Source organism: Rhinopithecus bieti, unplaced genomic scaffold, assembly GCF_001698545.2.
Source record: "Rhinopithecus bieti isolate Rb0 unplaced genomic scaffold, ASM169854v2 scaffold_58095, whole genome shotgun sequence".
Lineage (NCBI taxonomy): Eukaryota > Metazoa > Chordata > Mammalia > Primates > Cercopithecidae > Rhinopithecus > Rhinopithecus bieti.
This window is the reverse complement of record NW_016823660.1, coordinates 277,462-298,842: the sequence shown is the minus strand read 5'-3', so window position 1 is coordinate 298,842 and position 21,381 is coordinate 277,462. Positions and strand designations below refer to the sequence as shown.

Sequence of the window (21,381 nt, the reverse complement as noted above, 5' to 3'; positions counted from 1 at the left end):
TCTCAGCTCATTGCAACATCCGCCTCCCTGGCTCAAGTGATTCTCGTGCCTCAGCCTCCCAAGTAGCTGGGACTACAGGTGTGCGCCACTACATCCAGCTAATTTTTGTATTTTTAGTAGAGACAGGGTTTTTGCCATGTTGGTCAGGCTGGTCTCAAACTCCTGACCTCAAGTGATCCACCTGTCTTGGCCTCCCAAAGTGCTGGGATTACAGACATGAGCCACCACACCCGGCTGCCAATGTTTAATACAAGTAGACAATTTTAAAGGACTTTGGAAAAATCTGGTGTTAATGAGTATTAATGAGGACACCTGTCTTATTTATTCATTACAGCAGCTCTCCACTAGAAGTTCCTGTAGCAACTCAGCCTCCTTCCTGGGTATCTAAGGATCCAGGTGATTTCTGGAACCTGCTGCAGAAGTAATCCTGCCTCTTTCTGACCCTCAGGTTGCCCTAGTGACTCTAGGAACCTTTCTCCACACCTCTTTGTGTGCCATCTATGGGACATAGACTTTGAACCTCTCTCTCTTCTTTTTCCTCTCCTTGCTTTGGTTTAATCCATCATTTCCAGATGCGTGACAACACTCCCTAATTTAACCCCTTGCTTTCCCATTTTAACTACCATCACAATAATCTTAATACTGGCAGGTATCTAGCACTTGGCAATTTTCAAAGAGCTTCTACCAGTTCCTTGCTCAGAATCTTGTGATGCACGCAGGATAGCTAGGAGTGTCTCCTTTTAAAGGAAATCGAGGTAGAAAAGTTCAGTGATGACCCAATATCATAAAAATCATAAAATGGTGAGACCAGGAGCAGGTTATAGGTTTCTACACTGGTGTAGTCCCAGGATGGGGCCTGTAAGTCCTGAACTTTCAGGCAAATGTGCTGTGATTGAATGTGTTAAATTAGACTAACAGAGTGGGGAAGGGCTATGATAATTCAGAGTAGATCTGTAGAATATGTTCATAAAACCATGGATTTCAGGACACAGGAGTTTGTGAGGAGTTTTCTAACTGATTTTTAAGTTTTCTAGATGTCTTATCCATATAATTTTTTTTTTTTTGAGACGAAGTCCCTCTCTTGTCACCCAAGCTGTAGTGCAATGGCTTGATCTTGGTTCACTGCAACCTCTGCCTCCCGGTTTCAAACGATTCTCCTGCTTCAGCCTGTTGAGTAGCTGGGATTACAGCCATGTGCCACCATGCCCGACTAAGTTTTGTATTTTTAGTAGAGACTGAGTTTCAACATGTTGGCCAGGCTGCTCTTGAACTCTTGGTCTCAGGTGATCCGCTCGCCTCAGCCTCCCAAAATGCTGGGATTACAGGTGTGGGCCATTTCGCCTGGCTAATACAATTTTTTTAAAGGCATTGAGATCCTAAAAATTGAAATTGTAGATAGAGTTGTGGGATAAAGAACTTCTGCTGAATGATGATTTGCTAAAGTATGTCTTCAATATAGTACTGAGTACTAATTTTATGGGGCAAATAACTCTGTATTTAATCTTATGACTTTGTATAAAATCTTGCCCTAAACTAAATTCAAATGTATAGTCATTTATACTTAATGACAAAATATTGGTGCTATGTTAATATTAAAACAAAATTCCAAAAGGAACATGCTTGGAATTCAATGTGAACCAATCAATTAATTGTTGTGTTTATTCTAATGCTTTTATTTGGGAGTCCTATATCACAAAATGACATGTGTACTGTTTACAACAGGTATTAGAAATTGAGATGTTTTTATTTTGACTATTTGAGGGTAAAATTGTAGGTAATGTTCCAAACCATCATCAAAAATGCAGAGCAAACTTTTCTGTATATAAACTGTACATAAAAACAAGGCACTATACATTTTGGGGGAGATATTAAGGTAGAAAGGTTGATTCGCATAGATTCTCCAGAGTCCATGCCATTAAGTACAAATTCTTTGTTCATTTTAGCACCAGAAGCAGTACTCAGAACAAGTCATACCTAATGCTGCAGGAAACGTTTCCAAACGTGTATGAAGATACATATTGGTGGCAGAGCTAATTCAACAGAAGCAACTCCATCTACCTTTTCGTATTATTTTGACACCAAAACAAATCTTGAAAGTGAATGAATACATATTGCTTTGTTAAATACATATTTGACTTATATGGTGTTTATATAAATATATATATATTTTAGAATCCACAAACTATCAAAATAACACTTTATAAAGAGAACTGCTTTAAAAAAAAAAAAAAAAAGGCATTGCCTAGCTGGAACAAGAAGGCAGTGCTATCTATAGCAGCTGCAGCTTAAGTGCACATAATAGATACTTTTATTAATTCTGATAACCTGCTGAATGGTGGAAAGAAGTTTCCAAACAGTTCCCTTGAGCATTTACAAAATACACAACTCCCGGACAAGTAGTATCTTTAACAATGTCGGGTTCTGAAAACTCTGATTGAAAAATACTTTGTGGAAAACACCAGTCCAAAAATATATATCCATTTCCCTGGTGCGATGGTATTGGACGTGACTCCGAGGTTCCTCTGGCATCTCCCCACTCAGAACAGGCCTTTTGCTTTCTTCAGGTTCACCTGCTTCCAGGAGGGTAGGGTGTTGTATTCGTCCCTTGTCATGTCTAGTGCAAACTGGAAACATTGGGAGAAGCGCCCCGCGGCTCAGTGAAATGAACTGGGCGTGCGTGTGTTGTTTTACTCCCATCCCCACCCCACAGGAAGAACCGCTTACCTCGAAGTCTTCATCGGTGAGATAGATCTCAAGCTTCAGAGGATCGACCCCCTCTGGGAGTGGCCTGGCCAAGAGGTCGGCCAGCGGGTAAATGGTTTTACAGAGCTTGGCTAAGACGTCTTCCACGAGGGTGATCTGATTGGAAACTTCTGTGTCCTAGAGAGGAGGAGGGGCAGAGAGGAGAGCTGGTGTCCTACATTTGAACTTGTTTCATTAAGTGCTTGCAAACACAGCCCTGTGCCATCTGCACACAGCCTGAGGACGCATGGCTCCATATCACTGAGGAGGAAACGGCTCTGAAAGAAAAGGGATTGCCCAAAGCCCTGCAGTTGTCCAGACTCTTAATTTTTTAAATTTTTAAATTTTAAATTAAAAAATGATATTTTTTGAGACAAGGTCTCACTCTGCTACTCAGACTGGAGTGCAGTGGTGCAATCATAGCTCACTGCAGCCTCCAGCTTTTGGGCTCAAGTGATCCTCCTGCCTCAGCCTCCTGAGTAGCTGGGACTATGGGTATGCATCACCACATCTGGCTAATTTATTTTTCCTTTTTCTTTTCTTTTCTTTTTTTTTTTTTTTGGTAGAGACTGGGTCTTGCTATATTGCTTAAGCTAGTCTCAAACTTCTGGCCTCAAGCGATCCTCCTACTGGGATTACAGGTGTGAACCACCACAGTTGACCTCAAATGTTGTTATTTTTTAGAGAGAGTGTCTCACTGTCACCCAGGCTAGAGGGCAGTGGCTCGATCATAGATCACTGCAGCCTTAACCTCCTGGACTCAAACAGTCTTCCCACCTCAAGCCTCTGTAGTAGCTGGGACTATTGGCATGTGCCACCACGCCCACCTAATATATTTTAAAAACTTTTTTGGAGAGACGGAGTCTTTCTCTGACTTTTAGATGTTTTCTCACCTTGTCACAGAGTTTCAAACAAACCCTGTTTCAGAACTGTCTCCGGAAAAATGTTTAGGGACTTTCCCATGAGTGAATTACAGACTAAGACTAGTAGACTTGAAGTCTAAACACCAGAAGCCTCCAAATAATGGAATTTGTTTTAAAATGTTAAAAAATAACCTGAAAAGAAATCACATCCCTCTTCCCTCCCCCAGCTCCATTTCTTAATCTGCAATAGAAAAAGAAGGTCAGAAAATGCATCTAGAATATTCTGGAGCAGAACCATTTTTTTTTTTTTAAACCACTGTGTGAATTTAATATGAGCAAACTATTCTGGGTAAATTGTCGTCCTCCATTAAACTTGGGACCCCAGATTGGCTGCTCTCCTTTTGGGTGGGTGGATGATGGGAATGCATGACTAAGAACTGCTGCTCATATTAGAAATACATGGGGCAGACTGGTGGTCAACAGGTGGGTTTTGGGCTGGGTGCAGTGGCTTGTGCCTGTAATGTCAACACTTTAGGAGGCTGAGGTGGGAAGATTCCTTGAACCCAGGAGTTGGAGACCAGCTTGGGCAATATGATGAGACCCTGTCTCTATAAATAATATAAAAATAGGCCAGGCATGGAGGTGTGCACCTGTAGTTCTACCTACTTGGGGGGCTGAGGTGGAAGGGTCGTTTGAACTCAAGGGTTCAAGGTTTGTGTGAGCCATGATTGAGTCACCACACTGCAGCCTGGATGACAAAGCAAGATCCTTTCTCTAAAAAAAGAAGAGGTGGGTTTTGGATGATTTTGCCTGCATCTGAGTACTGACTCCTCCACTCACTGAAGTCACTTTGGCCAAGTGACTTCATGTTTTTGTGCCTCTGCTCCCACACCAGTAAAATGGGGATAACAATAAGATAGATCTTGATGGACTGTTCTGATAAATGAGAAAATCAGTGTAAAGTGCTTGGAGATGTGCCTAGTGCAGAGTGAGCACTTGGGGAATGTTAATTATTTGTATAACTTGCTGGTTTATTTGGAATAAACCTCAAAATTAACTCTCCTAGTCTTGAAATTCGAGAAAGTTATGTTTGTCTTATCTGAGTTCCTTTCTCAGGAAACCAACCATCAGGCCTCTCTGCAGTATCAAAAAGCCAGCAGTGGCTGAGACCAGGCCGCAGTTAGCCCCTTCCCTGTGTACATCAAGTCCATTTGGTTCCAGGGAGACAGGTTAGGGTGAGCAGTGACGTCTGTACTACCCAACAGGCCCTCTCCATTGCTATGCAGAAGTAGACTCTGTTTGAAATTACTCGAATTTCCTATAAAATACACTTGGGTCATTTCCCCAAGCGAAGCAGCTCTCCTACATGGTAAAAAAAATCAAAATGGTTAAAAAAAACCTATCTCTCACCAAATCAAAACAAATCCTTGGATTTACTATTGCTAGCAATGTTAATAGCTCATAAATAAGAAATTCAACATAGCTATAGTAAAATTCTTTCCTGTGTGGTTGGAAAAGAAAACATTCTAGATAATAATATATTTTGGTAGACAGAAGTTATGATAAATGGCTCATGTGGAAATACCAGGTGGTCTCATAAAAGACAATATTAATGAGATGTTGAGCGATACCTTATCATAAGTGAGTCGCAGTACATCCATTCATTCAGTTATCTGAACACATTAATTCATCAGATGTCGTTTGTGTCTCCTCTATACAAGGTTAACGTCTGAAACATGAGGGTTTGGTTGTGCGTCACATGGACACTGAGAGACAAGTGATGCCAAGCAACAGGTTCTTGGCAAACAGAATGAAGAGTTTGCGGCTTTTATGTACATGTATAGTCCTTAGCATGATTAAACTCACCTAAATTTTTAAAATTTAGGTATCATGTGTAAAAAATTACTATAATAGTTAATTGATTTTCCATTAGACTTCTCTTCTTCCTAAGCAAATTCTATGTCGACTTGTTTAGATGTTACAAAAGGAAAAATATTTTCCCACTTTGACAGTGCAACTGGATGTTCTCCCCAAAGTAAAGTCAACCCATAATCCAAAAGGCGCAGGAACCACCTTCATAGGGCAGGAAAGCGTGCTCACCATCTCTGTGATCTCAGCAATGTCCTCTCTGTGCTCCCAGCTGGGAAACATATTCGTGAATGTCAGGGGCTCCAGGGCCAGCATGGATTAAGGTAAGACTTGGGGGAGTGGTTTCTTGGTTTTTCCCTGTAGTTACACAGAAACACAACGTCAGTAGGACCCAAGGGAGAGGGAGACCCTGTCTTTCGCTGATTTCCCTTGAAATCTTTTCTTCTTTGTCAGAACTCATGACTTCATGCTTAAAATGCAAGTTACGAGTAGTTCATAACAACACATGGATAATGTTTATGTAAGATGTTAGTTTCATGCCTGTGACGACAATAGTGACCTATAATCAACCTGAGTCTATACTTCTTGAACCTAACAAAATGCTCTGTATTCCTGGAAGGGAGAGCTCCTCTGTCTGCAGCTTCTGGGTGGAGCATTTTCTTCCTCCTGAATTCACTGTAGCGGCTTCCCTCTGCCTTCCTACCACGGGATTAACTCTGATATGACTGACAGCGAACAACAGCATCTTATACATCCACATTCACTATAACATTGGGTGGAAGGTTTCATATGTTACTTATTGCTAAAGAGTTTTTCAGGAAGAGAATCAATTGCACATACTCAGTGACATTAAACTAGTTGTATCAATGAGACTGTAAAAATTAAATAAGATATTAATCACTGGCATTTTCATTTTATATAAAAGACTGGAAATTTCATGTGTATAGTAAAGAACCAGGAACTTACTATGGGTATTTCTCTTTGGATATAATACTAAAAATAATAATGAATAATAAAAAAGTTGGCAATGGCCATTCACTGCTTGGAGAAGACCTCCATTCTCCAACAGCATGGTAGTGCCTGCAGATAATGTAAATGGCAGAGGCCAACTTGTCTCTCAGCGTGATCAACCCTGAGTACAGTGGGGTTTTAATCTGCCTGGGGCATTCCACAATACAGCCTTTATCCTTGAGGGTAACAAGTTAGCCTCATAATATCAGATAGAAAAACTAGTTATTCTTCAAGCTGGCAGCTGAGAATGCACTAATCTAAAAGTTAATACATCTCAGAAAGTTAAAGTGGAAAAAATTGGTTTCATCACCACCTGCCAGGCTTTATGGATGCTGGCTTACACACGCAGAAAGGGAAGGGGGTCTCCTGGCTGGGTGTGCCTGAGGGGCTTCCCTATCTGTTCTGTGCTGCAGGCGCGTTAGAGGGAGCCTCACCTTTGCAGTACTGGAGCACAGTCTCCATTGCACTCTTCCGGTCGGAGGCCCAGCGGATGCGAGCAGAACCAGTGATCTTGTTCTCAATGGGCCACCAGCCTTGCCAGAGGTACACCTCGTGGTGATTGTCAACAAGGAAAAGCGCTGTGAGGGCAGGGACAGACCCTGACCATCAGGAGCTCCTTCACAGACACTTCCAGCTCACTCCTCCCCAAACCTAGTGGATGCTGTTCCTCCCCGCTGCTGTGTCATGGGGGAAACCCCCTTGGCCGTCAAACCAGGGGCAAAGGGGCAAAGAGAAACCCAGGACACCCCAGCCCTTTGAAAGGTCAACTGGGAGAAGCCTCTAGACAGAGAGAGGTGGCGTCAAGGTGTTGGTCTCTTTCATTCCCCGTCCTCCAGGTCCTCCTCCCTTTGCCCCAGCTCAAGCCCCTGGCCCTTCTGGATACTGGCAGGACTGTGCTAAGAGTGGAAGGGATAATGCATGTGCCACTCAAGGGGCTGTTAGCACCACGTATCTCCAAAGAGCACAATCAACACTGGAGCACACATCTCACGGCAGACAGGTCAGAGGCGTTCCTGCCCTGCGCGCGACTGCTTAGCAGTGAGGTGAGCTCATGGTTCTCTTACAGAGAAATGGGCTTTAAACATCAAAACTGTGGCCAGGAGTGGTGGCTCATGCTGGTAATCCCAGTGCTTTGGGAGGCTGAGGAGGAAGGACGGCTCGAGCCCAGGGGTTGAAGACCAGCCTGGGCAACATGATGAGACCCTTATCTCTACAAAAAGAAAAAAAAAAAATTAGCCAGGTATGGTGGTGCATGCATGTAGTCTCAGCTACTCAGGAAGCTAAGGAGGGAGGATCGCTTGCGCCCAGGAGATCGAGGCTGCAGTGAGCCATGATTGCACCACTGCACTCCAGCCTCGATGACAGAGTGAGACCTTGCCTCTAAAAAATATAAAATGAAATAAAAATCAAAATGGTTCTACTGCCTTTTCATCCTTTTTCTCCTCCTCAAATTGTCAGCCTGACTCTTACTCCACATGGCAAAACGTCTCTCACTGTTGCTGGTCGGCTCACCGTGTGTCCTTTCCTGGCATGCGTTTCAGGATTCTGTGAAAGCCACATTTTAAAAGCCCAGTGGAGGTTGATAACCCGCCCTGAGCCCCAGGATGAAGGGCGTGGGCACAGCCTCTCTTTGTGATGGCTAAGATTTTCCAAGCATGACATGTGCACTGGTCAAACTTCCAGTGGTGCCCTGGGCTCTCAGTGCAAGGTGAGGTCTCTGGCTGCAGCTCCAGTCTCTTGTAATGTGAGAAGCAACAAACACAAACTGAGAGGCAAGCTGACCTTGGCTTCGTTGGAGGGCAGGCGGGAGGGGCTGTCAAGCCCAGTCTCTTGTGACTTTCCCAACCAGAATGAGGGCACAGAGCCCTCACCTTGGGATCAGAAGACCTGGGCTGGAGTCTTGGCTCTGCTGTGGAATCTTGGTATGGCAGACCCTGTTCCCTGGCTAACTTAGCCAATACCCCAACACCCTTCTCCTCTGCCATTTGCTTCCCCAGGCTCCCTTGCAGCTGGGGCTGGCCATGTGACAGGCTTTGGCCAATGGGATGTAAGCAGAAGTCTGCTCGGGGCTTCTGGGAAAACGTGCTTTATCTGATGTGGCTATTAAGTGGCCTTTTTTCCTCCCCACTTCTTTCTCTTTCTATCTTGAATGCAAACATGATGGCTGGAGCAATGGTAGTTGACTGGTGACCATGCAGCAACAAGACTGAGAGGAAGGCTGGGAGAAAAGCAGAGACGCCAGGCCTGCCGCTGTGGTGCTCAACCTGTTCTTAGCTGATGTCTTTGGGTGGGTTAAGTGACTAAGTCTCGTTCCTTATGCTATAAAGTGTGGCTGATTTCACTCTCCTTCCTTTTGGTGTAGGGGTGAGGATGAAATGAATGTAAGCACATGTTCTGGGTGTTGGGGTGAGGATGAAATGAATGTAAGCACATGTTCTGGGTGTTCTGGGAGTGTACTTGGCAAACAGAAGCTGCTTAATAAATACCAGCGTAAAATCAAAAGGCTTTCTGGAAGATGTGCCTTCTAATGCTCAGCATAGCTGCCCCCTGCAGGCCTTACCTGGCTGGGGTGCACTGTACAGATCTTCCTGCAGAAAGGGCATGGAACTGACCACAGAGGGGGCTCGGGCAGGATACACAAACTCCGTGGCTGCGAAATCCCCAGAGGAGCTGCTGAGGATGAACAGGCGGGGTGCGAAGTTAAAACTTCCAGGATCTTTGAAAGAAAAGAGAGTAAAGCTGAAGATATCATGTGCATCAAAGTAAATTCCAGATGAAGAATGAATGTAAAATATGAAATAATTCAAAGCACCGTGGAAACATAGGTAGGATTTATCTGAGCTTCAAGGTGGAGAAGGCCTTTTAGCAACTGCAATAGTAAAAGAATGAATCAAAAGGAAAAATAATGCATTGATTATATAAAATGAAAACAACAATGCAAAACTAAAAGAAAAGAAAACCAAGTAACAAATGGGAAGTATTTGTAATACAGCAACTAGTTAATATCCTTAATACATGAAGGGACATACATAAGGAAAAAATAATAAAATGTGCAAAAGACACAAATAGAACACTCACCAAAGTAGAAATTAAAATGGCTAAAAATATATATATAGATACATATGCATATATATACACAGATATATGTATGTGTATATCACATATACATATGTAACACAAATATGCATATATGTTATATAACATAAATATACATATATATGTACTTCCAAGTAAAACAAAACAATGCTTAGCTATCTGTCTCCTTTCATCAATTTGGCAAAGAGGAAAAAGATAATATGCTCAATTTATGATTGTGTTGAGAAATGAACGCTTTTGTATATTGCGAGTGAGAATAAAACTTGGCCTGAGCTGATACATGCTATCAGACTTTCATAATCAGCACGGCAGTTCCACATCTAGGAATTCCTCTCAATTAGGAATGAATGTATAGGATTATTTTAAAAAGTATTCAAACTGCATTATTATATAAGGGAGAAAAGTCAGAAACAAGAAACAACTCAACTCCCCAGCTGCCAGAGACTGTCAGGTAGAGAGTGGCATCTATTCACAGAATAATAGAATATCTCATAGCCATTAGATATCTAAATTTTAATAACTTGGGAAATTATTCATAATAAAGGAAAAAAGCAGGTTACAAAACAGATCCACATATTATTTTTTAAAACAGATATTATATTATAGCATAGAGAAATGTGAATTCTGTTACATCTGAGAAATGTGTTATAAGTGACTTCATTTCTTTTTTTAACTTCTCTATAATTTAAAACGTCTTCTAGGCATTATGTTTAAAAAGCTATATAAAAGTTTATAAATATTGAGGGGCAGAGTATTATGAAGCAGTTATGAGGATACTCCATTGCTGCCCAGCCTTGGGCAACTTGATTAACTTCTGTATGCCTCAGTTTCCTCATCTGTAAAAACGGCAGAGTGTTGGGTTGTACTAACGGAGTTACTATATATAAGGTGCTGGCTGGTGTCTGGCTTGTTGGAACTGCTTAACAAAAGTTCTCTTTCCTTCTTATGTTCATCTGTATTTTGAGAACAGCTGGGAAAGCACCCATATACACACCTAACCTCACCCCGGTGAACGGGAGTGCCTATTCTATACAGACACGGCCTTTGTATTTCCAAGCAGGATAATGACTGAAGGGCTCTGGAAAGGGGTAAGAGGCCGGCTTCCTTCCCCAGGTCCCACTCCAACACCCAGAGGACTGCTGTTTCTCAGGTGGCAGCTATGAGGAAAGAAAGAAAATGGTGCCCTGAGTCCCTAAGACCCTGGAAGATGGCTTGGTCCCCAGGAAGCCTTGGGAGCTGATTCGCCCGTGGGAATTTGAAGTCTTGGTGTCCAAGTTAAACTCACCCCTGGGAAGAAAAATACTGTTCAATCAGCTGGACATAATACTCATCACACTAGATTTCAGACAGACTGAAGAATTAAGATAAAACATGAATGGGGCACAGTGGCTCAAGCCTGCAATCCCAGCATTTTGGGAGGCTGAGGCAGGCTGATCACTTGAGCCCAGGAAGTTGAAGCTGCAGTGAGCTGTGATCGCACCACTATACTCCAGTCTGGGTAACAGAGCAAGACTCTTGTTTCCAAAAATAAACAAACAAAAAAGCCAGATCGCAGGCTGTAGATGCCACATTACCTTGAAGCATGCAATCATAGGCTTTCCTGTCTCTCCTTCCCAAGGCGTCCCAGAATCCGAGTGGCTCGGAGCCTTCATCACACTCGTGTATTGTGACTTTGCTGCTACTATGCAGTCCTGCTTCCAGAGGGCATCTGCAAGGGAGAAACTCCAAGAGTTCTTTATAAGTCTGGAGAGCGCTGGCGACCCAAAATTATTATTACTATTATGATAACAGCTTTATAATAGCTTTATTGAGATATAATTCACATGTCATAAAATTCACTCTTTTTATGTGTACAGATTTTAGTATATTCACAGAGTTGTGCAGCTGTCATCACTAGTTTCAGAACGTTTTCATCTCCTGGAAAAGGAAGCCCTGTACCCGTTAGCAGTCACTCTGCATTTCCCCCATCCTTAGTCCTCAGAACCCACTAATCTACTTCTGTATTTATGGACTTGCCTATTCTGGACATTTCATACAGATGGAATTATATATGTTCTTTTGTGACTGAGTTTTTTAGCTTAATGTGATGTTTTTAAGGTTCATCCATGTTGTAGTATGTATCAGTACTGAATTCTTTTTTGGCAGCATAATATTCCAGTGTATGGCTTTGCCACATCTTTTTCATCCATTAATGTGTTGGTAAATATTTGGGTTATTTCCACTTTTTGACCACTATGACTAACATTGCTATAAACCTTCACGTATAAGTGTTTTCATTTCTCTTGGGTAGATATCTAGTAGAGTTGCTAGTCATATGGTAACTGTATGGTTAAATCTTTTGAGAAATTGCTAGACTGTTTTCCAAGGTGGCTGTACTGTTTTACAACCTCCCCAGTAATGTGTAAGGGTTCCAATTTTCACATCCTTGCCAATACTTGTTATTGTCTGCTTTTTTAAAATTTAAAATTTTAATATTTGTGGGTATATACTAATAGTAGGTACATACATATATGGGGTACAGACATAAAATTATTCAAAACTAAACCTGGAGATCAGTTCACCGTCTATTCTACTTTCTAAGGAAAAGCAATTCATCCTCAGGAGTGGAAAAGTGCTCTGTGGTTTCTGAGTGTGTGTGGTGGAGGAGGGGAAGCTGACCTGCCCCTAGGGAGGGATGTTTAATCACATCTAATGTGTCATGAAAATTACACACATTTTTATATAGAACAATACGTATTGACTATTTCTTGTCTTTCTCTCCTGCTAGAACATGAACTTCATGAGGACAGAGACTTGGGCTTATTCACCACCAAGTCCCCAGTTCCTATAGCCAGTCCTTCTGGAGTTAGAAGCAGGTTGCCCAAAGTTTATGATGTAGAAAAACCATTTTTCCAAGACTTGTAGGATAAGTCCTGTAAGTCCAGATTGCTTGGCGCCATCGGGTACTCAGTAAATGTTTACTGAGTGAACATGTGAATGAGCTCTTCGTGGTTTTTCTTTTCTTCAGTGGTCCAAGTAAACCCTCTGATGGGCCCCAAATGCCTTGGGCCACCTCAGGGCACGTGATTTCTCACCCCTCCCCGTGCCCCAGCCCACAGGTGGTGTTTTCAGATGAAACATCCTGTTTCACATCTGCCTCTCCGTGGAGAGGTGACCTGCTCTGTTCCCTTCTCTGCCCTCTCTGTGTAGTGTGTTTTCAGAGCGGACACAGGGGCCCTGGCCACTGCCCTGTTCCAGAACCCAGAGAATGGTGTTCACCACGTCAAACTCTGGTGGCATGCTGTGCCCCTAGGAAGCTCTTCACTTTTACTCACTGAGGTCCTCACAGGTCTCAGTTACCTCCTGAATGCCTGGGTGACAGTGGGCTTCTTTGGCAGCTGGCAATGTTTATTTTGCCTGTGTGGCTTGAAAGCACAGAGCCACAGCGGCAGACCACCCTAGCGGGGGGCCGGCCACACAGCGCCCTCCCTGGGCTGTGGCCTTCACTGCCCTTCTGGTTCCCCTCTTCCCCAAGGTCCCCACTCAGTGCTGTCTCACAGTGTGCTGAGCCTTTGCAAGTGGCCAAGGGCAGGTGCCTGCCTGGGAGGGGAAGAAAACCCAACCTGGAAGTGCTGTACCCGGGAAGTGCCTGGAGAGTCTGATCCCTCCCCATTAGGGGCTGCTCTCCAGAATGGGGGACATCTTGTCGTCTGACACAGGTGGTAGTTTCTCATCCTCTTCTTTAGCTTTTTAACACTCCGCTATTCTGGCAAAGGAACACTCAAAATCCCTAACAGGTATTTGAAATGTGCTCCCTTTACATATCAAAGGCCCCCAGGCTTCTCATCCAAAAGCAGAACGGCAACTATGAAGAAAGAACCCAGAGTGCTTGCGAGAGTCACTCCCTGGCTCCCCACCTGCATTAGCTCACCCAGCCAGGTAAACCCTCAGACCGCGAGAGCGGCCCCCAAGTCGGAGGTCTGGACTGAGATGTGTGTCCTCTCTGCTTGGAATGTCAGAGGCCCCCGACCACATTCCCAGCCATCCCTTGCTGCAGTCACTTTCAGCAGCCTGGGATCTGCTGGGAGTCTTGGTAGCCCTGAGCCTGCCCCGTCCCTCTGGGAAGCCCGGTGTGTGGGGGCCTCGTCGCAGACACAACACTCACTGTTCCTTGATCTTGTTCGCGGCGGTCCTTCCGACCTCCTTCGTGTGGGCCTGGGCTTTGCATCCGTGCCACAGGTAGATGAGGGCCTTGTTGACGTTGAGCACCACCATGGAAGTCCTGGACCTCAGGCTGCTACAGTGACAGGCCACTTCCAGCAAATTCCCTTCCACGGGCACCTCTCCGCGCACGCAGTACAGCCGCCATTCACCTGCAGGGGGCACCAGCGGCGCGGAGGAGTTAGGACGTGAGCAAGTGGCAGCAAACGCCGCCCTTCCTGGTGCCCGCTGTGCAGCCCACGGCAGGCACCTCCATCCAGGGCCAGGGACTTAGGGGACTAGAGGGGCTGAGGCACTGTGCAGGGAGCCTGCCAAGCACTGAGGCATCAGGCCTTCCTGCCAGCCCAAAAAGTGGGTTCTTATGTAGTTAGAAGCAGGTGATCTGAAGTTCACAATGTAGAAAAATCATGTTTCCAAGATTTATACAACAAGTTCTATAACAAGCATATTTTAAAAGGCTCTAGAGCTAAGATTTTTTTTGTGTGTGTGTGGGTGGGTGCTGGTCAACAAAATTTTCATAATTTATAATAGAAGAACCACTGATTTTCTTTCCTCCTAAAAGAGCAGACAGAGGAGGGGAGACCACCTTCCAGCCTCCTGCGTGCAAAGGTGAATCCCCGAGTAAATCCTCCAGAGAGAGGCGGGTCACAAACACCCACAGAGCTGAGTTATCAGGCAAACATCAGGAGGCTTTCAGAGGTAGAGCCACAACGATGAAGACAGACTCACTTTCAGCCCCCAGCTTATAAAAATTCCTTCCAAGAGAGGGAAAGGCAAAGTCGAATTCCAGCAGTAAAAGTGACTTACTTTGCACATTTTCTTCTTCCTCTTCCCGCCTCCCGGAGTGCACCACCATCCCCCCCTGAAAACACTGCAGGAAACAGGGGGGCTCCTTTCCCTGGAGAACCTGGACCTTCCAATTAAAACAGAGGTAAATAGGTAATGGGCATGGGACTTTCAAAGTCCTAAAAACAATACCTGCCTCTCATGGAGAATCTGAAAAATATCAAGATGTACAAACAAAAGCCAGTGCTAACACTATGGCCTAAAGAGAAGCTCTGTGAACACTGCCGTGTGCGGCCTCCTCTCAGGGTGTTACCCAGGGAGGGTCTTCTTTTCCTAAACAAAATCGGAGCCTTGCTTTATATTGATGTACAGCCTCATTTTCTTTACTTAATGTTGTTCTGTCAAGGAATATTCTTTTAAAACATGACTCCTGATATTTTAATGGTATTCTGTGGTTACTGATGCCACAAGACTGATATAAACACATTCTTAACAAGATAGCTCTCAGCAATGAGAATGACTCATCGCTGACCTGGTAATCATTCTAGGGAAAATATACAGTTTGCGGCCACCCCAGCAGTCCACTCAGCCTCTCCCTTGCTGTTAGAGAAGGCTTTTCCGTCGGGTGTTATCTGCACCATGAATAAAGTTAGGGTTGAGTCACCTCCCTCTAGGACACCGTTCCTTAAAGAGGAAATGTTTCCTGGAGCTGGTAGTCAGGGGGCACTGAGGGGAAGCATTTCTCACTGTGAGTTAATTTATCAATCTCAGTGCCCATTTTGCATAACCAATTGTCATTTCTTGGCAGTATTTCATATCTAAAATGATTTTCCAGGGTTGGATCATGGCTCACACCTGTAGTGGTGCACGCCTGAAGTCCCAGCTATCCAGGAGGCTAAGGAAGGAGGACTGATGGAGCCTGGGAGGTCAAGGCTGCAGTGAGCGGTGATGGTGCCACTGCACTCCAGCCTGGGTGACAGAGTGAGGCCCTGTCTCAAAAAAATAATACAAATACAAATAAAATGATTCTCTATCCACTGGATTGGTAACAGGTAAAATGCTCAAATGAGAGAGATTAAGACTCAAACTCTGAGGCTGATTTTGAAGGCATGATAAAAGCATTTTCATTCATGGTCTTTACAAAAAGAAATAAAGGGGGCCTGGTACAGTGGCTCACGCTTGTAATCCCAGCACTTTGGGAGGCTGAAGCGGGCAGATCACGAGGTCAGGAGATCGAGACCTTCCTGGCTAACACGGTGAAACCCCGTCTCTACTGAAAAAAAAAAAAAATTAGCCGGGTGTGGTGGTGGGCGCCTGTAGTCCCAGCTACTCGGGAGGCTGAGGCAGGAGAATGGTGTGAACCTGGGAGGAGGAGTTTGCAGTGAGCCAATATCGCATCATTGCACCCCAGCCTGGGCGACAGAGTGAAACTCCATCTCAAAAAAAAAAAAAAAAATCAATTAATTAATTAAAAAAAAAAAAGGGTAGTTGAAATTGATTGATTAGGGGCCGGGGCGCGGGTGGCCAAGCCTGTTATCCCAGCACTTTTGGGGAGGCCGAGACGGGAGGATCACGGAGCGTCAGATCGAGACCATCCTGGCTTAGGACCTAACAATGGTTTGAAACCCCGCTCTCTACTAAAAAAAAAATACAAAAAACTAGCCGGGGGCGAGGGTTGGTGGGGTCCTGTAGTTCCCAGCTACTTGGAGCGGGCTGAAGCGCAGGAAATGGCGTAAAACCCAGGGGAGGCGAGAGCTTGCCAGTGAGCTGAGATCCGGCCACTGCCACTCCAGCCTGGGCCACAGGCGGAGACTTCTGTCTCAAAAAAAAAAAAAAAAAAAAAAAAAAAAGAAATGATGATTAGGAAAAAATTAAATGCAACTGTTGCCAATACCATTTCTAAAATATAGTCCATAGTAGAAAATATTTTTTAGGGAACATGATTGGTTCTTGGGACAGTGGAAAGCTGGGTGAGTGTGGATCTATTTCTGGCAAGAATGTCTCTGCAGTCTTCCCTCCTGCTATTGTTAATCATTCATCCAGGAGAATAAAGAGATTTGCACATGGCATTGTCCTGTTGTCGAAGAATCCCAGAGTTAAATCTTAATTGCTGGTACTCTGTACTGAGCGGACGAGACTCAGGCAGAGATCATCCGAATGTTAGAGACATGTTGCAGGCCTCGGATCTGGGCAGCAGGCCCTGCCAGGCACGATGCAGGCCCTGGGGTTAGAAGGCCGTGGGGTTGTAAGGCCAGGGCTGCACGGTCTGTCATGCTCCTGGGGGATCATGTAGCTTTAGGTGGTGAGAAGTGCTGTGAAAATAAAGGGATCAAGTGCAGGGACTGAGAATGATGGGAGAATGAGAAGGCTCTGGATAGAGCGGGGGTTGGGGGCAGAGTTCGGGTGACATTTGAACAGAAACCTGCCTCATAAGAGGCAGTACACAGGGGTCCGTATGTAGAGGCAGTATGGAGTAGGCAGGGGAAGTTTCCCGACAGTGGAATGAGGCATAGGGCAGGAGGTGAGTGGAAGGAGGTGATTCGTGGAACAGGAAGAGGCTGGAGTGGCCTGGGTGGAGGAGAGGAGCAGGAGGAGCTTGGAGAGGTGCCCGGGGCCCACAATGAAGGTGCTGGAGCCCCGGGAAGCCGCTTAGACTGCAGTGTGTGTGGCAGACAGCAAGGGAGTGACCCAGTCTGACCTGTTCCAGAAAACCCACTCAGGCTGCTGTGAATACAGGTGATGGTCATTCCCAGTCCTTACATTCACCTGATACTTCCTTCAGGTAGATTCGTGTACATGGAATAACTGATCAAAGTTTTAAGGTTCTCATGACGAAATTTCAGGATAGCTGCTCAAGTTACACTTCTCACCCAAAACACAGCATCCTCATCCTACTGAAGCCTTGCCAGCTGGCCCTGGATCTGTTCTTTAAAAAATCACCACCATTGTGAGAAGTGGATGATGGCATCTCTTTGTTTTACACACAGTGCTTTGATTGGTTAGGTGGAAACCTTTCAAAGTCACCCATCGGCCATCTGCACTTGTCATGTGGATTTCCTAGTTGCAGATACAACATTTTCTCTGGGATCATCTTACAAAAAGTGGGAGGAAGAAAGAAATGGGAGGCACAGCCTGAAATCTGCAGAAGCCAGACCAGGACTGAAGTGCTTTAGATGACATGGTCTTCCATTATCAGAATCATGTTGGGAGGGACAAGGCTGAGCGCCACTGGCTCCCAGGAGAGGACGCTCCTCTCAGTCCCTGGGGTGCAGAGCTCCGCAAGACTCACCTGGGCCCCCCTTTCCTCGTCCAGCTCCACCGTCATCAGCGCCGACGTGCCCTTCTCACTCACTGTGGAGTGCCGGCCTTGCCAGAAGAAGTAGACGCACTTCTCTTTGCCAGCCGCCCTCACCGAGTGCTCTCCCTTCTGGCGACTTCCCACTGCAAACACAGAACGGCAGAGGGACAGGTCAGCAGCTGACACACCTGAGGAGAAGCAAATGCCTGGCTCACTTCCCCAGGGCCTGCGAGGACCAGTGGCAAAGAGACAGCCTCAGGCCTGGGGCTGGGGAAAAACCATTGGCATCTGGAGGGAAGGTTGGTCAGGCCCAGGAGAAGAGAGAAATCACCTTCCTTCCAGCTCCTGACCCAGAGCTTCCAACGGGGTGGGGAAAGGATCTGAGGGGCCCTCTTGGTGCCCTGAGAAAAAGACCTGTCATCCGGAGGGGGCGGCAGATCACTCCAAGTGTGCAACAGAATAATTTCTTCAAACTATTTGGTGAGGCCGGGTGAGTGGCTCATGCCTGTAATCCCAACACTCTGGGAGGACTGCTTGAGGTCAGGAGTTCAAGACCAGCCCAGGCAACATAGCAAGACCCCACCTCTAAAATAATTTAAAGAAATTAGCCTAGTGTGGCGTTGCACACCTGTAGTCTTAGCTACTTGGGAGACTGAGGCAGGAGGATCACTTGAGCCTAGAAGTTTGAGACCACAGTTAGCCATGATTGTGTCATGGCACTCCAGCCTGGGTGACAGGGTGAGACTCTCTTACAAAAAAAAAAAGTATTTGGTGACTGCCAGAGCAGGACCAAGGGCTCACACAGACACAAACACATTTTCCATATCACGCCACTCTTCGGCAAAAGATTAGCTGTAGGGAAAAGATATTTAAAACACTAGCAGGGCCAGCTTTAAGTACAAAGGAAAAACTGCAGGCTGTTAAAACTATTCTAGTAAGAAATACAACTTTGAAGTTTTCAAGTTCTGTCAGAAATGAGGAGATAAGTTGCTGACATATTACTTGAGCACAAACTAATCTGGGATTTCATGTCTGTCACCAGGGCTGCTGCCGGGATTAAATAAAAATTAGCCAGGCATGGTGATGTAGTTCGAGACCATCCTGGCCAACATAGTGAAACCCCCATCTCTACTAAAAGTACAAAACAATAGCTGGGCATAGTGGCGGGCACCTATAATCCCACCTACTCAGGAGGCTGAGGCTGGAGACTTGCTTGAACCCAGGAGGCAGAGTTGCAGTGAGCCAAGATCATGCCACACAGCGCTCCTAAGACTACAGCTGATGGTCGCCATGGCTGGCACCGCACAGGCACTTGGTAAACATGAGCAGCACAGGAGGCAGATGAGACTGCTTGGTGTGGAGAGCAGTCATGGGGAGGTTACAGGGTCTCCCTCTGTCACCCAGGCTGGAGTTCAATGGCGCAATCATGGCTCACTGCAGCCTCAGCCTCCTGGGCTCAAATGATCCTCCCGCCTCAGCCTCCCAAATAGCTGGGACTACAGGAATGCTGTAGTCCCAGAAGCGCTGTGTGGCATGATCTCGGCTCACTGCAACTCTGCCTCCTGGGTTCAAGCAATTCTCCTGCCTCAGCCTCCTGAGTAGCTGGGATTATAGGTGCCCGCCACTATGCCCAGCTATTGTTTTGTACTTTTAGTAGAGATGGGGGTTTCACCATGTTGGCCAGGATGGTCTCGAACTACATCACCATGCCTGGCTAATTTTTATTTTTAACATTTTGTAGAGATAGGGTCTCACTATGTTACCCAGGATGGTCTCTAACTCCTGGCCTCAAGTGATCCTCCCACCTCAGCCTCCAAAAGTGCTGGAATTATAGGACAAATGGGCATTTTAGATGTCGTTACAGACATCCAAATCTCTACCTGTAAGAATACGTCTCACTCTAGATTCCCTTCACTCATTCATGCATTCAACAAATATTCACTGAGTGGGGACTTCAGGATTCTGGGCTACAATGACGAACAAGATAATGATGAACAAGACAATGATGAAATTTCTGCTAACTTAGCAACAACACTTTGCCTTTGAATAGCAATCTCATTCTTCAAATAGTGAACATTTGTTGCACTAAATAGATTACTGAGGAAAGATATGCTTCAAATAGATCATAACAGTTTATAAAGACCTTGAAATCTGTTAGCACTCAAATACATTGTGTAAATACATATTCACACTTAAATAATCAACATCACATCCTAGCATCGCAAAGAGACTTGAGTGTATATACCCAAAACAGAACTGTATCTCTTTTTAAAATTACTTTTACTTTAGAGACAGGGTCTTGCTCTGTTGCCCAGGTTGGAGTGCAGTGGTATGACCACAGCTCATTGCACCCCTGAACTCCTAGGCTCAAGTGATTCTCCTGCCCCAGCCTCCCAAAGTGCTGGGATTACAGCTTCATGCCACCATGCTGGGCTCATTTTTTATTTTTTTGTATAGACAGGGTCTCTCACTATGTTGCCCCGGTTAGTCTCAAACAATGTTAAGTGATTTTCCCACCTCAGCTTCCCAAAACTCTGGGGTTACAAGTGTGAGTCTAGAATTTTCTTTCTTTAAAGATATTTTATGAAGCAAACATTTCATTAGTTTTCGTTACAGTTTTCCTGCACATATTCAAATTTAGTCCTATATGCAACTAAATTTTTCATATGTGTATTCATTTTAATTTTGGCAATGTAAAGATTAAATTTTAGTGGTAAGAACTTCTGGGCTATTCTTTTTTTTTTTTTTTTTTTTTTTTTTGGGACAGGGTCTCACCCTGTCGCCTGGGCTGGAGTGCCGTGTGGCATGATCTCGGCTCACTGCAACCTCTGCCTCCTGGGTTCAAGCAATTCTCCTGCCTCAGCCTCCTGAGTAGCTGGGATTATAGGTGCCCGCCACTATGCCCAGCTATTGTTTTGTATTTTAGTAGAGACGGGGTTTCACCATGTTGGCCAGGATGGTCTCGAACTCCTGACCTCGTGATTTGCCCGCCTCAGCCTCCCAAAGTGCTGGGATTACAGATGTGAGCCACCGTGCCCTGCCAGCTATTCTCTTTACAACCTTGATTAGTTACCTAATTTAAAGTGTGGACATGTTATGCCATCAAGGCACTTTTAAGAATAAGTTTGGTACTAGTAGTTCTATTTAGGAATAACAGAAAATACAAAGATGAAGACTGTTCATAGTTAAGTATTCTTGCCCCAGAGCCACCTATTTATAGAAATTAAACCCCTATCGCGCCCTGGAGGAGCCTGGCTCAGCATCCCTCAAGCAGCTGTCCCCTGACCCTGCTGGAGTGCGAGGAACCCTACCCTGCAGGCGCTGGCCAGGACACTGACCCCAGCAGGCCGGCCAGCATCGGCCAAGCGGAGGCTGTACCACCTGTGCAGCTGCCACTTTTTGCTGACCCTCTCCTAGAAGTGCTCCCTGAGCTCTGACTCGGTCCTGTTTGCAGGTGTGCTGACCCTCTCCCAGAAGTGCTCCCTGAGCTCTGACTCGGTCCTGTTTGCAGGTGTG

At 45.2% G+C, this 21,381-nt stretch overlaps 1 protein-coding gene across 1 annotated transcript in view; it reads right to left on the bottom strand.

Annotated features, from left to right (window-relative positions):
• Window positions 1-1,642: 1,642 nt before the first annotated feature.
• LOC108521724 (supervillin-like) overlaps window positions 1,643-21,381 on the bottom strand; it is a 55,715-nt gene continuing 35,976 nt past the window's right edge. The window contains 10 exon segments of the mRNA XM_017861688.1: window positions 1,643-2,624; window positions 2,725-2,880; window positions 5,706-5,780; window positions 5,782-5,831; window positions 6,920-7,063; window positions 9,046-9,201; window positions 11,156-11,289; window positions 13,726-13,933; window positions 14,589-14,694; window positions 17,857-18,008. Of these exon segments, the coding sequence (XP_017717177.1) occupies window positions 2,538-2,624; window positions 2,725-2,880; window positions 5,706-5,780; window positions 5,782-5,831; window positions 6,920-7,063; window positions 9,046-9,201; window positions 11,156-11,289; window positions 13,726-13,933; window positions 14,589-14,694; window positions 17,857-18,008 (1,268 nt within the window). The 3' untranslated portion in view covers window positions 1,643-2,537.